The sequence below is a fragment of the Chiloscyllium punctatum genome, chromosome 2 (genome assembly GCF_047496795.1).
Source record: "Chiloscyllium punctatum isolate Juve2018m chromosome 2, sChiPun1.3, whole genome shotgun sequence".
Lineage (NCBI taxonomy): Eukaryota > Metazoa > Chordata > Chondrichthyes > Orectolobiformes > Hemiscylliidae > Chiloscyllium > Chiloscyllium punctatum.
In genome coordinates, this window is record NC_092740.1 from 98,921,568 (window position 1) to 98,937,962 (window position 16,395).

Genomic DNA, 16,395 nt, shown 5'->3' on the forward strand with positions numbered 1-16,395 from the left:
ATTGATCACAGGGGAGTGAATATTGTGGTACTTGAAATAAGGGATATCCTAGGTGGAATCGCCTATCCTGAGAGCAGATATGGCGGAGGTGGAGGGTTTGCAATTAAGGGATTATGTTTTTATGTTGGGGGATGGGGGCAGGGTTGGAGGGGAGGTAGTATACTAAAGGTAGCTATGGGAGTTGATGGGTTTCAAGTAGATATCGGTGTTAAGTTGGTCACCAGAGACAGGAAGGAGGTGACAGAGAAGGTCTAGGTGAATCTGAGATCAGGGTGGAAGATGTCAGTGTAGTGGATGAATTGTTCAGGCTCCTCATGGGAGCATGAGGCAGTACCGATAGAGTCATCGATATAGCGGAGGAATAGGTAGGGATGGTGCCAGTGTAGCTGTGGAAGACGGACTGTTCCACATATCCTACAAAGAGGCAGGCATTGCTGGGACTCATGCAGACACCCACAGCCACATCTTTGGTTTGAAGGAAGTGGAAGGATTGAAAGGAGAAGTTGTTAAGGGTAAGGACAGTTCTGCCAATCGAATGAGAGTGCAGGTGGAGGGAGACTGGGTGGGTCGGTGAGAGAAGAAGAAATGGAGGGCTTGTAGGCCTTTTTCACGAGGGATGCAGGTTTAGAGGGATTGGATGTACATGATAGGAGATGAGGTGTTGGGGGTTACAGAATCAGAAGTCATGGAGGGAGGTAGAGGGAATGGGTGGTGTCGCGAACGAATATGGAGAGTTCCTGGACCAAGGGGGACCAAGATGGCTATGGGGACCCTCATGAGTCCCAGCTATTCCTGCCTCTTTGTCTGATACATGGAACAGTCTCTCTTCCACAGTTGCACAGGCACCATTCCCACCTTTTCTTCTGCTTCATTGATAACTGTATTGCTGCTGCCTCATGCTCCCACGAGATGCTTAAGCAGTTCATTCACCAAACCAACGCCACACCAACATCTTCCATCCTGACCTCAAATTCACCCAGACCATCTCCAACCCTTCCTGGATCTCTCAGTCGCCAATGACCTACTCAACACCAACATCTACTTCAAACCCACCAACTCCCACAGCTACCTTGACTACACCTGCTATCACCCCGCCTCCTGGAAAAATGCGATCCCCTATTCCCAATTCCTCTTCCTCCAACATATCTGCTCTCAGGAGAAGCAATTGCACTCCAAGATATCCCAGATGTCCTTCTACTTCAAGGACAATTTTCCCTTTCCTGTGATCAAGTACCTCAATCGCTTCTGTTTTCCAAACCTCCACTCTCGAAAAAAAAAGGATAGAATCCCCTTGATCCTCACGGTCCACCCCTGTTGACCTTGCCAAGTCATCCTTATTAACAACATGGGCTAGAGTCAAAATTGGTGCAGCTGTTTCACAGATTTGTCAAGTAACAGCCTAACATGGTCGTACTCATGGAATCATGTCTTACAAACAATGTCCCAGACAACAACATCACAATCCCTTGATCTGCCCACATTTGCAGGAAATGGTAGAAGAGGTGGGGGCACAGAATTATAAATTGGGAGGAAGTTGCCTTGCATGTCCTCAGCACTAACTCTGGATCCCATTAAATCATGTGGAATCCGATCAAACACGGGATGGACAACATCTATTATAATACTGTTGAGAGTGAACACCACACAGTTCTTGTGAAGATGAAGTCCTGTTTTGACATAAAGGATACCCTCCAACATGTGTGGTACTACCATCATGCTAAATGGGACAGATTTCAAGCTCATCTAATATTTAAAGACTGGGCATCCATAAGATGCTGTTGGCCATCAGCAACAGCAGAATTATACCGAAAAATACACTTCAACCTCATAGCTTGGCATCTCCTCCACTCTTACCATTACCATTAAGACAAGCAATATATCCTGGTTCAAAGGAGAGTGCATGTGAGCGTGCCAGTAGCAACACTACACACACCTAAAACAGAGATGTCATCTGATGAAGCTACCAAACAGGACTTACATGCCAAACAACATAAACAGCAAGTGACAGGCAGAGCTAAGCTATCCCACAAACAACAAATCAGATCTAAGCTCTGCAGTCCTGCCATATTCAGTCACAACTGGCAGTAGACAATTAAATGCTTTACTGGAGGAAGACACTACACAAACATCCCCATGCTGAATGATGATGGAACTCAAATCAGTGCAACAAAACAAAAAGGCTGAATTATTTGCAATAGCCTTCAGCCTGAAGTGCCAAATGGATGCTATTATAGTTGAGCCTCCTCTAAAGATTTTCAGTATTGCAGATGTAAGTCTTCAGCCAAATCGATTCACTTTGTAGTGATTGCAACAAGGTCAGCCAGATGACCTCACAGAATATGAGTTCCTTGATTGGGGCTGTTAACCAGGTCCAAGCAGGAAGCCCTGACTGACAGATATAAGTAGGAGTGTCAGAGATTCTGTTCACTCTGACAGCTGGCTCTGAGGAAGCTGGATCAATGTCAAGTACTATACACGTGTAAATAGAGGGTAGCTTGGGATGGAATATAGGCCTCTGACATTCCACATGATATCAAGCAATAGTTGAAGGCTATGTGACCTGACAACATTCTGACAACAGTACTAAGACTCATGCCTCAGAACTTGCTACATACCTAACCAAGATGTTCCAGTGTAGTTACAATGCTGTCATTCACCTGACAATGTGGAAAATTTCCCAAGTATATCATGTACAGAGAAAGTAGAATGAACTTGACCCAACACATGCCACTTCATCAGTCTACTCTTGGTCATCCATAACCCTCAGTGCCTCTTATTTGAGAAAGTAATTGCCAATCTAAAAACCACCCCTTGACATTCAGTGATGTTACCAATCCCCTAGTCACAACATCCTGGAGGTTACCATTGACTAGGAACTGAAATAGACTCACCATATAAATACTGTGACTACAACAGCAAGTCAGAGTCTAGGAATATTGCAGTGAGGAACTCATCTCCTTATTCTTCAAAGCCCATTCACCATCCACAGGCACAAGTCAGGAGTGTGATTGAATACTCCCTGGATGGATGAAGCTCCAACAATACAAGAAGCTTGACACTACCTCTGTCAAATTAGCCCACTTGAATGGCATCATGTCCACAAATATTCAGTGATGACTCCATCACCCATGCTCAGTCACAGAGTGTGTACTAGCTACAAGATGCACTGCAGAAATTCTCTAGAGATCCTCAGACAGAACACTCCAACCACTTCCACTAAGTAGTACAAGGGCAGCAGATATATGGGAATACCATCTGTAAGTTTCCCTCTAAATCATTCACTATTCCTTCACTGCCAATTGGTCAAATGGGAGGAGTGAAGGACTTCTGGGAAGGTGAGTCTAACGGTTTAAAAACCTTAGTTCAGGCGTCGGGGCCTCCATTTGCCAAGAGGTGCGAGGGAGGAGCAAAGGACTTATGGGGAGTTTTTAAGTGGGTGGTCACTCCCCAGACACAGGATAAGGACAGCTAGGTTACTGTCAGGGGAGGAAATGAACCGACGGTCAGAGCAGGGATCCCTGTGGTCGTTTCCCTCAGAAATAAGTATACCGTCTTGGATACTGCTGGTGGGGACAGCCTACCAGGGGAAAGCCATCGTTGTCAGGTCTCTGGCACAGAGCCTGGCACTGTGGCTCAGAAGGGAAGTGGGGGGGGAGGGGGGGGGGAACAGAAATAGAAAAGCGCTAGTGGTAGGGGACTCAATAGTTAGACGGATTGGCAGGAGATTTTGGGGTCAGGAACGGGACCCCCAGAACGTACGTTGCCTCCCATATGCCCAGGTCCGGGATATTGCCAATGAGGTTTACATGATTCTGAAGGGGGAAGGGTGAGCAGCCAGAAAACGTGGTACATGTTGGCACCAATGATATAGCCTGGAAAGGGATTGAGGATCTGAAAAGTGACTACAGAGAGTTAGGTTGGAAACTGAAGAGCAGGACGAGTAGAGTAGTGATCTCAGGTTTGCTATCAGTGCCACAAGACAGTGAGGTGAGGAACAGTCATCGAATGCAGCTTAACACGTGGCTGCAAGGCTGGTGCAGGAGGGAGGGCTTCAGATACCTAGACCACTGGGATACCTTCTGGAGAAGGTGGGACCTGTACATGAAGGACAGGTTGCACCTGAACTGGAGGGGTAGAAATGTCCTGGGTGGGAGATTTGCTCGTGCAATTCGGGAGAGTTTAAACTAGTTTGGCGGTGGGGGTGGGTGGGAACCAGAGCCACATGTCTGGGTGGGGGGGGGGGGAAATCAGTTGCAGACAGGACAGTGACAGGATATACTGAATCTATCAGGAAGGTTTCTCACGCGATGAAACAAAGGGATTGGTTAAAGTGTGTCTGCTTTAATGCAAGGAGTGTCCGGAATAAGAGTGACGAACTTAAGAGCATGGATCAGTACTTGGGGCTACGATGTTGTGGCCATAACGGAGACGTGGGTTTCAAAGGGGCAGGGATGGTTGCTTGATGTTCCAGGGTTTAGAACGTTTAAAAAGAACAGAACCAGATTTATCCTAGGTGGAAAAAGAGGAAGAGGTGTAGCATTGCTAATCAGAGAGGGCATCACAGCTACAGAAACTAAGGTTGAGGAAGGTTTGTCTACTGAGTCAGTATGGGTAGAAGTTAGGAACAGCAAGGGAACAGCCACCGCATTGGGGGTTTTCTACAGACCACCTAATAGTAGATCTCATGGGCGGGCAGATTCTGGAAAAATGCAAAAGTAGCAGAGTTGTTGTTATGGATGATTTCAACTTTCTCAATATCAACTGGAACCTCCTAAGTGCAGATGGTTTTGGATGGAGCCGTTTTTGTCAGGTGTGTTCAGGAGAGTTTCCTTCCTCAGTATGTACAGACTGACGAGGGGAGAGGCCATTTCGGATTTGGTGCTCGGCAATGAGCCAGGGCAGCTGTCAGATCTCACAGTGGGAGAGTACTTTGGTGAAAATGATTACAACTGCCTCACATTTAGCATATACTGGATTAGTGGTGCTGGAAGAGCACAACAAATCAGTCAGCGTCCAACGAGCAGCGAAATCGACGTTTCGGGCAAAAGCCCTTCATCAGGAATAAAGGCAGTGAGCCTGAAGCATAGCATAGCCTTTGAGAGTGAAAGGTGCAGTTACCGAGGGAAGATATTTAATTGGGGAAAAGGAAATTATGATGCTATCAGACAGGGAACTGGGAAGTACAGACTGGGAGCAATTGTTCCACAGAAAGGGCACAGCAGACATGTGGAGACTGTTTAAGGAGCAGTTGTTGCAAGTGATGCACAAATTTGTTCCTCTGAGACAGACAAGAACAGGTAAGATTAAGGAACCTTGGATGACGAGAACAGAGGAGCTTCTTGTCAAAAGGAAGAAGGCAGCTTACACAAGGTGGAGGTAGCAAGGATCTAGCACAGCTTTAGAGAATTACAGGCTTGATAGAAAGGAGCTCAGAAATGGACTGAGGAGAGCCAGGAGGGAGCATGAAAAAGGCTTGGCAAGAAGGATTAGGGAGAACCCAAAGGGGTTTTACTCATACGTGAGGAATAAGAGAATGATCAGGGAGAAGATAGGGCCGATCAGGGATAGCGGATGGAACTTGTGCATGGAGCCTGAGCAGATAGGGGAAGTCCTAAATGAGTTCTTTGCTTCGGTTTTCACCAAGGAAAGGGAACTTGTTGTAAATGAAAACTTAGAGGAGCTGGGATACAGTCTTGATCAGATCAAGATTGATGAAGATGATGTGCTAGAAATTTTGGAAAACATTAAGATTGATAAGTCCCCAGGGCCAGACCAGATTTATCCTAGGCTGCTCCGGGAAGCGAGAAAGGAGGTTGCTAAGCTGTTGGCAAAGATCTTTGCTTCCTCACTCTCCATGGGAGTCGTACTGGAGGATTGGAAAGAGACGAATGTTGTTCCACTTTTCAAGAAGGGTAATTGGGAAAATCACTGACAATGACAGACCAGTAAGTCTTACGTCTGTGGTCAGCAAAGTTGTGGAAAGAACTCTGAGGGATAGGATTTATGAATATTTGGCAAAGCATAGTGTGATTAAAGGCAGCCAGCATGGCTTTGTGAGGGGTAGGTCATGCCTCACAAATCTTATTGAGTTATTTGAGGAGGCGTCAAGACAGATCAACAACAGTTGAGCAGTGGGTGTGGTGTATATGGATTTCAGCAAGGCATTTGATGGGGTTCCCCATGGTAGGCTCATTCATAGTCAGGAAGTATGGAATACAGGAAGATTTGGTTATCTGGATTCAGAATTGGCTGGCTGACAGAAGGCAGAGTGATTGTAGATGGAAAGTATTCTGCCTGGAAGACAATGTTGAGTGGGGTCCCACAGGGCTCTGTTCTTGGGCCTCTGCTCTTTGTAAATTTTATAAATGACTTGGATAAGGAGGTTGAGGGGTGGGTTAGTAAATTTGCAGATGACACAAAGGTTGGAGGTGTTGTTGATAGTATAGAGGGCTACTGCAGGATGCAGCGCGACATAGACAGGATGCAGAGCTGGGCTGAGAAATGGCAGATGGAGTTCAACCTGGATAAACGCGAAGTGATGCATTTTGGAAGGTCGAACTCGAATGCTGAACATAGGATTAAAGACAGGATTCTTGGCAGTTTGGAAGAACAGAGGGATCTGGGTGTGCAAGTACATAGATCCCTCAAAGTTGTCACCCAAGTGGATAGGGTTGTTAAGAAAGCATATGGTATTTTGGCTTTCATTAACAGGGGTATTGAGTTTAAGAGCTGCGAAGTTTTGCTGCAGCTCTACAAGTCCCTCGTGAGACCACACTTGGAATATTGTGTCCAGCTCTGGTTGCCCTACTATAGGAAAGATACAGAGGCTTTGGAGGGGTCCCAAAGAAGGTTTACCAGGTTGCTGCCTGGATTGGAGGGCTTGCCTTATGAAGAAAGGTTGAATAAGCTCGGACTTTTCTCGCTGGAGAGAAGGAGGAAGAGAGAAGACCTGATCGAGGTGTACAAAATAATGAGAGGAATAGATAGAGTCAATATCCAGAGACTTTTTCCCAGGGCAGGATTGACTGGTACGAGAAGTCATAGTTTGAAGATATGAGGAGGAAGGTATAAAGGAAACATCAGAGGAAGGTTCTTTACACAGAGTTGTGAATGCATGGAATGCGTTGCCAGCTGAGGTGGTGGAAGCAAAGTCATTGGGGACATTTAAGCAACTGCTGGACATGCACATGGATAGCAGTGAGTTGAGGGGTGCATTGGTTAAGTTACTATATTTTATATTAGGATTAAGTCTCAGCACAACATTGTGGACCTCAGGGCCTGTTCTGTGCTGCACTTTTCTATGTTCTAAAATTCTGGAATTCCTTCCCTAACTGCATTGTGGGTCAACCTGCAGCATACATACTGCAGCGATTCAAGAAGGTAGTTCACTATTACCTTCTCAAGAATAACTAGGGATGGGCAATAATTGCTGGCCTGCCAGTGATTCCTATGTCCCACAAGTAAATGAAAATAGTAATGGAAGCATCACTATCATCATCAATGGTATCAAGCAGCAACAACCTTCTTAGTCAACCAGTTTGGGTTTTGCCAGGGCCACTCAGTTTCTGAACACATTACAGCCTTGGTACAAAAATGGGTAAATGAAATTAAGTCCAGAGGAGAGGTGAGAACAACTACCCTTGACATCAATGGTGTATTTGTTTGAGTCTGACATCAAGGAGCCCAGAGAAAATAACAGGCAATGTGAATTTGGAGAAAGTTCTCTGTTGGTTCAAATCAATCCTAGCACAACAGAAGATTATTGTGGTTGCTGAAGGTCAGTTATTTCAGCTCCAGGATATCATTGCAAGGGTTCCTCAGGATTGTTTCTCCAACCATCTTCAATTGCTTTATCTGAGATTTTTCCTCCACCATAGAATTATGAGTGGAAACATTCACTAATGTTCAACAACATTCAACAGCATTCATAACTCAAATACTAAAGCAGTCCATGTCCAAATTCAGCAAGACAATATCCAGGTTTGGGCTCACAAATGGCACTTAATACTCAACCCACATAAGTGAAAGGCAATAAGCAATTCCAATGAAGTTCAATCTAACTATCATGTGTTTACATTGAATGGCCCTACCTTCACTGAATCCACTACTAACCAACAACTTGGGGGTTACCATTGACACAAAACTGAACTGGACCAGCTACAAGAGAGCACAACTAGAGCATATCATAGGCTAGGAATACTGCAGTGAGCAACTCAGCTCCTTACTTCCCAAAGTTATCCACCATATTGTGGTTCTGTTTGCCGAGCTGGGAATTTGTGTTGCAGACGTTTCGTCCCCTGTCTAGGTGACATCCTCAGTGCTTGGGAGCCTCCTTTGAAGCGCTTCTGTGATCTTTCCTCCGGCATTTGTAGTGGTTTGAATCTGCCACTTCCGGTTGTCAGTTCCAGTGGCCAGTATATTGGGTCCAGATCGATGTGCTTATTGATTGAATCTGTGGATGAGTGCCATGCCTCTAGGAATTCCCTGGCTGTTCTCGGTTTGGCTTGTCCTATAATAGTAGTGTTGTCCCAGTTGAACTCATGTTGCTTGTCCTCCGCGTGTGTGGCTACTAAGGATAGCTGGTTGTGTCGTTTCATGGCTAGTTGGTGTTCATGGATGCGGATTGTTAGCTGTCTTCCTGTTTGTCCTATGTTGGACAACCAACTCCCATTCCTAGACGTGATGGTACAGGGAACACCAAACGGAGAATTCACCACAAAGGTTTACAGGAAAGCCACACACACAGACCAAGTCCTAAACTACGAAAGCAACCACCCCAACACACACAAAAGAAGTTGCATCAAGACACTGTTCAAAATGGCCACAACACACTGCAGTACACCAGAACTGCAAAAAGAGGAAGAAGAACACCTATACAACGTATTCGCCAAAAACAGATACCCCTGCAATTTCATCAACAGATGCCTAAGGGAAAGACAACGGAACGAGGACATGCCACAACCCAAAGGACTAGCCACACTACCATACATCAAAAACATTTCCAAACTGACAGCCAGACTACTACGACCACTAGGACTCATAACAGCACACAAACCAACAGCCGCTCTCAGACAACAACTCACCAGGAGGAAGGACCCGATACCCAGCATGAGCAAAACCAATGTAGTGTACAAAATCCCATGCAAGGACTGCACAAAACACTACATAGGACAAACAGGAAGACAGCTAACGATCCGCATCCATGAACACCAACTAGGTAAATGTAAGGGAATGGGTCTCGGTGGGTTGCGCTTTGGTGGGTCAGTGTGGACTTGTTGGGCCGAAGGGCCTGTTTCCACGCTGTAAGTAATTTAATCAGTACTTACTTAAATGCTGTGCATAATGAAACACTGGAAGTTTAGTAAACGTGCAGAGAGTTTTAAGATATTTTAAAATTTGGTCAGAGTTTAATGTAATGAAAAACTATTTAGAAAATGACTTTCTACATGAGTTTTTAAGAGATCTTTAAACAAACTAATGTTTCGGATAACAGTTTGTAAAATGAGAAAAATAATCATTGCAAACGATGAAAAAATAAAATAATTTGCTCAGGTTTAAGTTGATCATATTTGCCTGTCACAGATCAAGGTGTAGTGTTGACACATGGAAGAAATAAGACAATATACTTCAGTTTGCCTATCTCTCTTGATTAAGCTATCCCATAACCACTGAGTATTTCTGCAAATAGTGTTAATTGTTTACCTGAAGCTTTATCCATACGGTTCACATTGCAACGTAACTGACATAAACACTCTTGGATTACAACAAGAAACTTCCTCTATTTTATTTATTTTCCATTTTTCAGAATGCAAACAAAATTCTGTGATGCCAACACATTATCTTCAAATAAGATTTTATTACATTGAAATATAATAAATTATGCAATCATTTCTTAATCTCACTAGTTTTTGAGCAAACTTGTAAAATGTAAACATTTTTAAACAAAACATGCTGGCATTGCAACAGCAAAATTCCATTCTCCTTCAAACATTTCTACAAATTGGTACCTTTGTCTTGTCCCTTTGAGGTAATTTTTAACAGCATGCAAGTGTCTTTCTGATATTTTTCAATAATTATGGAAAGCTGTCATGAATGACAAATGAATCTTTCTATTTTATTGTGAGGAGCTTGAAAGTATATTCAGATCTATATATACTGCAACATGCCAATCATTAGAGAGAGAACGGGGGAACATGGAGAGGAGCTTGAATGATTCGACTTTGCTTGCTAATCCACATTACTTCATTCAAAAGATGCTATTCCACTGTGCTGGTTTGCCCTACCACTGGCATAGGGAAATGGCACACAAGCAGCCTTGAGGGATTGCTATGCAATTGAAACAAATTTGATAGCAAACATCTGCACCTGAAATATTCCTCAGCAGCAACATGATTTATGATTCATAAACAGCAAAACTCTGAAAGCATGGAAAAGCATGTTTATCAAACTGTTTATTCTACTTTTCTCTTTTACGAAAAAGGCACTTGGTTCTTCACTTCTCAAATTTATTGCCTGTCTACATTGCAAATGTGCTGTAATCCAAAACTGGAAAGCTTGAGGTGACGAGATAAAACATTATACAGAAATTTTGGAAAAGCTTTTATTCAGATGTGTCAATGAAAGTTGTTTGTTTCATTGGTGCGTGAAGTGAAAAGTGAACATGAGGCACTAATTAAAAAAACGCTCCAAGCAAGAAACAAAGTTGTTCAATGCATAGCCATTAAGAATAACAGTAATGTTTCATCACTGCATGCATTGTGTGTACATTCATTGCCACTTTCACATGAACAGCAGTCAATAGCTATGAATGATTAAAACAAAAGACACCCCACATCCCCATCAGTGACTCTCTCCCTTTTTCATATGGTCCAAATTTAAATTGAAGTACTTGGGATGAGGAGGGGGTGCTTGGAATAGCCCCAGTAAGGACATTTCAACTTGTAGTTAGCTGCTTAAGCAGTTAATTCACAATAACACATTTATCAATGTCTTATACAGTTTTGCTCTTAAATCCTCTAACGTCATTCATTGAAATGTAAGAAAAGCCACATTATGACCCACACGTAACATTCTTTCAGATGTACTTGAGTTTCAGACATTTCACTCATTAAAATTTAGGTCCAAACGATAGAGGTAGTCCTGGAATTCACTAAACTATAATCAAGTTTTATAAACAATTGAATGTTCTGCTCAGCAGCACAAAAATTAGATTCAGCTGCATACAAATGCATCTTTCAACGTTATCTATTTTTGGAACCACCATTTTGAACACAGCATCAGAAAAGAATGAGACAGAACACCATCAGTTAATGGAAGGTCTTTTCCCTAGTTTATAAATGAGAGGAGTGCGGTATTTGCAAATACTATTGCTAATGAAACAGAAGAATGTAAGTATGTTCATAGATTATAATGCTCTCATCCATATAGGATGCTTTTTTTCAAGAAAAGCTTCGCTTACATAATTTGATTACATACAGATAGATCAGTTTCAGGAAAATTAATTTTCCAACCAATTTAGTTCATATTTTTACTACATAGTAGTACTACATAGATCTGCAATGTAAATTTGTGTGGTTAGTTTTAAAACTGTACACTTTTAAACTGTCAAAAACATTTTTTGATCAAGGTGCAAAAAACTGCTTACTAACAGTACACATAATTCTTTTTAAAATGACTTTGTTTTATATCACTCTAAATCGATGTTTGGAAGTCTTTTCCAAATACCAGTTTTGAGATTACTCACGGTGATGCTGTACATGAAAATCTACCACCTTATATGAGAAGGTTCCAGCATGTTTCTAATATAAGCTCATTTACTTCATGTCCCAGTATATTTCTGACACAGAGCTAGCGATGGTATCACATTCCTATTATCTCAAGTTGTGGTCATAAGCAATATTTTATTTGTCGCAACAATTGCATACTACAGGATTCTGCTACACAAAAATACTTTGCATCTGCAATAATCCTTTATATAATCAATTACATCGGCATTAACCCATTTTCACCAGGGTTGGAAATAATGCTGGATTGGGTTTAGTTTGATATATCTTTGATTATTATGTTGTTATTATTTCACTTTCTTTTTATTTGGTGGATTGTTAATTCATGTAATGTTGTGCTAAAGTAAAATTGTTCAATACATAAGCACAACACTTGTATAAACTTAATTAAATGCAAATTGCAGCATTTTGCTAGCTGGAAACAAAATGTACTGAGCTATGTACAGGTCTGTAGTAACAAACAACTTTTAACATGTCTTTAAAAAAACAGATTACCCCTCAGGATTGAGAAAAATTAATTGCTGCGACATTTTGTCAGAATTTTACAGGCATTATAAACAGCACCAAATATACTTTACAACATTCACCAGAACATATTAGATTGAAAGAAAATTATATAGAATATATATACACATAAAAACCATCTTTTTAAAATAAATTTATTATAACCAGCATGAATCTATGCAATATGTATTGCTAATACTAAGTGTATAATGAGAATTTTTAACATAATAAGACAAGCTTGTTTATTGAGGTTGGATCAATAAATTACCATGTTTAATATATATTTATGGGGTATCTGATTGTTGCATACACGTTGAAAGAGTAAGTTAATAGGCTACACTTTAATATTTATGGATGATGTCTAAGTTTTTAAGATAAGAATTTTTTGAGAAAAAAACAACCAACCTTCACAACATACATCACACCGGGTCCCAAGATCTTCTCATTAGAGTGCAGCCACCCTCGTGAAGGTCTATTGACAAAACTGCCACTATGGTTCCAGTCATCTCCACCCTGGTGAATGTCTTCTACTTTGGCCCACTTGTCTGTGCTCATCTTGTTCACGTCCTGCTGGGAACACGGAGTGGTAGAGATAGGGTTACATATATTTACTGCTGCTGTAACTGAACTAGGAGTGCTTGAACTGCCTTGCAGTTTAGAAACTGCAAGGTCTTTTACTGCAGAGGACAGATTTTTGATGCCTAACAGGCTGCCTGTATTAGCAAATTTCAAATGGGACATCTTTTGGATGAAGGTGCAGAGTGTGGTGGGCCCATCTTCCTGATCCTTGCGGAGTACCTCTGATGAGGTTGGGCACGAAGGCCCTTCCGATGTCGTTGCTGTCGTTGTAACAGTTGTGCCTTTGCTGCTCATTGATAAGTTGTGTATAAGCTCATCAAATGATGTCACTGAATCATTCCTAAAACGGTTATACTTTGTACGGTGAAGCATGCCCTTCTATCTGCTCTTCTGCATATGTACATCCAGATCTGAGGCAAACTTAGTAAGCACTTGTTCTACCATAGCAGAACTCTCATAGCACCAAAGGTAACCTGATAAATCCAGGCAAATGAATATCACAGAAATAAATACGACCCTATGTACAGAAGAAAGGGCCTGGTCTAGTAGTACTTTGCTAAGACAGAGATCACCATCCTGCTTAGAGCTGCCAAGCTGCTCGCAGCAAAAGCATGACTCACACAAATGAGAAGACCCTTTTCAACAAAAGGCTCACTGAACACTGCAAATCACTTCCTGTTGCAAAACCATCCACCCACTTACAGCACACTAGAACCAATCAATTTTCAAATTTCCCCTTCCGATTTTGATAGAAGGGCATTTTCACTCAAAGCTGAGGAATTTTTCTTTTCCAGAGAGTAGACAGTTCTAACCACTAGGAATTTCATCTTCAGCAATATTATTTCTACTTATGTCTGTTTACTGCATTAGACGATTCCATCATTCAAACCCAGCAAGCCGTACAATCTTTTCAGTGCTGCATGTAGTTATAATATATATATATATTGAAAATCTTTTCATATGCTATTGTGGATTAGACAACATATTAAATGTAAGAATAGCATCTAAACATAGCCACAGTGGACAAAAATCAATAGATTTGTATAATATTATAACTGAGAAAAACAACCTGACTTTGTGTGTTTAAAAAATATAAATTTAAAGCAGCCTTTCAAATTAGAAAGATCCCATTTTATCTATTTAACATTTGAAACTGAGAATAGGGAGATAAAATAAAATGCATCTACTGAATATTTGTAATAGGGAGATAAAATGCATCTACTGAATATTTTCATTCCTTATCCATCTAATGTTGCTTTCTGAAATTAGAATTCATAAAATTTTGCATTATCTAGACACTCTGGGAACATCCTCAGTTTTTTTTTCAGGTAAAATGGTTTACTCTATTAAAATGAACTGAACACTTCTGGTGCCAGATCCATAAGATGCATTGTATGAAGCTTTTCTTTCCACACCATTTTATGAACACGTTCCTTCTCTCCTGCAGAGAAACACCATAAATAAAAAAAGTGTAAATCTCATTCATAATATGTACTGAATTAATTTTTCAGCATTTTAACTCAACTGTCAAGCAACCCACCCAGAAACGATTCAGGTTTTAATATAATACATAGATTCATACCACCAAATAGAAAAAAAACACTTTCTATTCTATGGGAAAGTGATATTTCCAATCATTTATATTTATTTGAATGAAATGGTAAGGGCGCATACCAACAATTCTGTGAATGAAATGGGGCCTTGCTGCATCTGCCAAACGATCCCTTGGGTGCTAATGGCTTTATCCAATAAGAAAGAACCTGGATGACTCATTCAGGATAGGATTTCTGAATAGTGGGTTGTTCCATTTTCCTTACAGGTATGTTTTCTTTCAAAACTAGAAGCTAATTTAATTACTACAATTTGATAGTAATAGCTTGGATTTTTAGTAAAACCATAGTCATAATAAATTATTTATTGTAGTTGAGTTGAGATGCTAATTCAATTAGAAGAGTTTCCTTCACATAAATATCTCTTCATCATCCCCCAGAAGACGCATCCAACTGGTTCATTCACATCAGTGAAGTGGACGCTGTTCGATTTTTCTGTGACATGAATGTTAATTACTTTGTTCGATATATCAGATTGCATTACAAATTATTATGGAGAAGGGAATAAGTTGTTTGTATTTTTCAGTATATGTGCGCGCGTTGCAAATCAAAGCTCACAAAATGCTAATATTGTCATCATTTATAAATCGTGTTGTTAACTATAAGAAGGATGTTAAATTGGTTTACTTGGTTATGCAAAAATGTCTAACTGGGACAATTTAGCAAATATTTTTAAAATGACAAATTTAATTCGTATAAATGAAAGATGCATAAAAATTCAATCCATGAAGTACATAAAGTAACAAGACTCCACGAACAGGACTATTTAAATAGTGAGTGTTTTACAAGCTTTAAACGTGATTAAATAAATTGTTAATAAAGGTAATTGCTAATTTAAAAATTACGCAAAAGCAGAAGTGCCTTATGTATGCTATTGTATCAATCAGCTATATTTCTGAAGTCTGAGCTTATATCTGAATGCAATCTTTGACTGCTCATAAAGGTATGATGTAGTTACCTTTGTTCCGTTACTAAATTAATCTTTTACTGCCTTTGGTAAAATTAATACATTGCAGCCAACGGTATTTCAAAACTCTGAGTTCAAATTTTCAGGTAGAAATTATCAAGGGAAAAAAATATGTACATATGCTCCATTTTCGTAATTTCTTCTATTATACCTGTAGAGATTTCTATATAAGCTATTTACAGCGATTCATAAAAAAAGGTTGCCTGCCGCAAAGGGCAAAGACAATATGGTGTTCAAAGAGTTAATCATAACTATCACAATTTCCTGTTGCTGCATAAATTATCTCCAGAGATGAATAAATTAAACTGTGAGATTAAGTGCACAGGAAGAAGCATAAATTGTTTGCATGTAGGTGTTAAGGGTATTCATTTTCATCCAACCAGCGAACAAAGAGAATCCTGAAACTCATTCATTCACTATTGCGTGACTCGCACCACAATGTGGACTGCAAAATACAGATCTGAATGCAGTGCAGAAAATTGCCTTCAACACGATCAAGCAATATTTTCTTACAAAAATTCAGGAGTTAATTCATAAACCTTGACAGAAAGCCTTTTTTATGCAGTGAAGCATTTTCACCTTTATGCAAATTCTGTTGACTGTTATAATAATTATATAAATTGAATGGCCTACCGGTTTTCAGTGGCTAAAGCAGAATAATTTCATTTCTGTTATAAGAAGATCATTGCCTACTTGATTTTTAAAAATCCTGTTCAAAACATCCAAGTGAAACAACTTATCCATGTTAAAGCTCAATTAGTGCTATCATTTGTCAAAAAGCTACTGGAAATGTCTGTGACAAAACTGTATTGCAAATATTTTCAAGTGGAGCATGTCATCTGTGACAGTGTTCAGGCAAATTCAGGTCTATACCAGGATTAAATATGATGGGGCCATTGATTTACAATGAATTAATCAATCACCTTGTATTTCTATTACGTCATTTTTAAAT

The 16,395-nt window shown here is 40.5% G+C and overlaps 1 protein-coding gene across 7 annotated transcripts in view; it reads right to left on the reverse strand.

Moving 5' to 3' along the window:
- The window catches only part of shc3 (SHC (Src homology 2 domain containing) transforming protein 3), a 237,544-nt gene extending 222,944 nt beyond the window's left edge, over positions 1 to 14,600 (reverse strand). For 4 of the 7 annotated variants that reach the window (XR_011962693.1, XM_072586312.1, XM_072586321.1 and 1 more), the window contains exon 1: positions 12,693 to 13,474. Coding sequence is in view for 6 of the 7 variants with exons in the window: in XM_072586312.1 (XP_072442413.1) it covers positions 12,693 to 13,238 (546 nt within the window). In the remaining variant the exon portion in view is untranslated. The other 3 variants (XM_072586330.1, XM_072586340.1, XM_072586351.1) reach the window with 3 other exon arrangements.
- Positions 14,601 to 16,395: the final 1,795 nt, after the last annotated feature.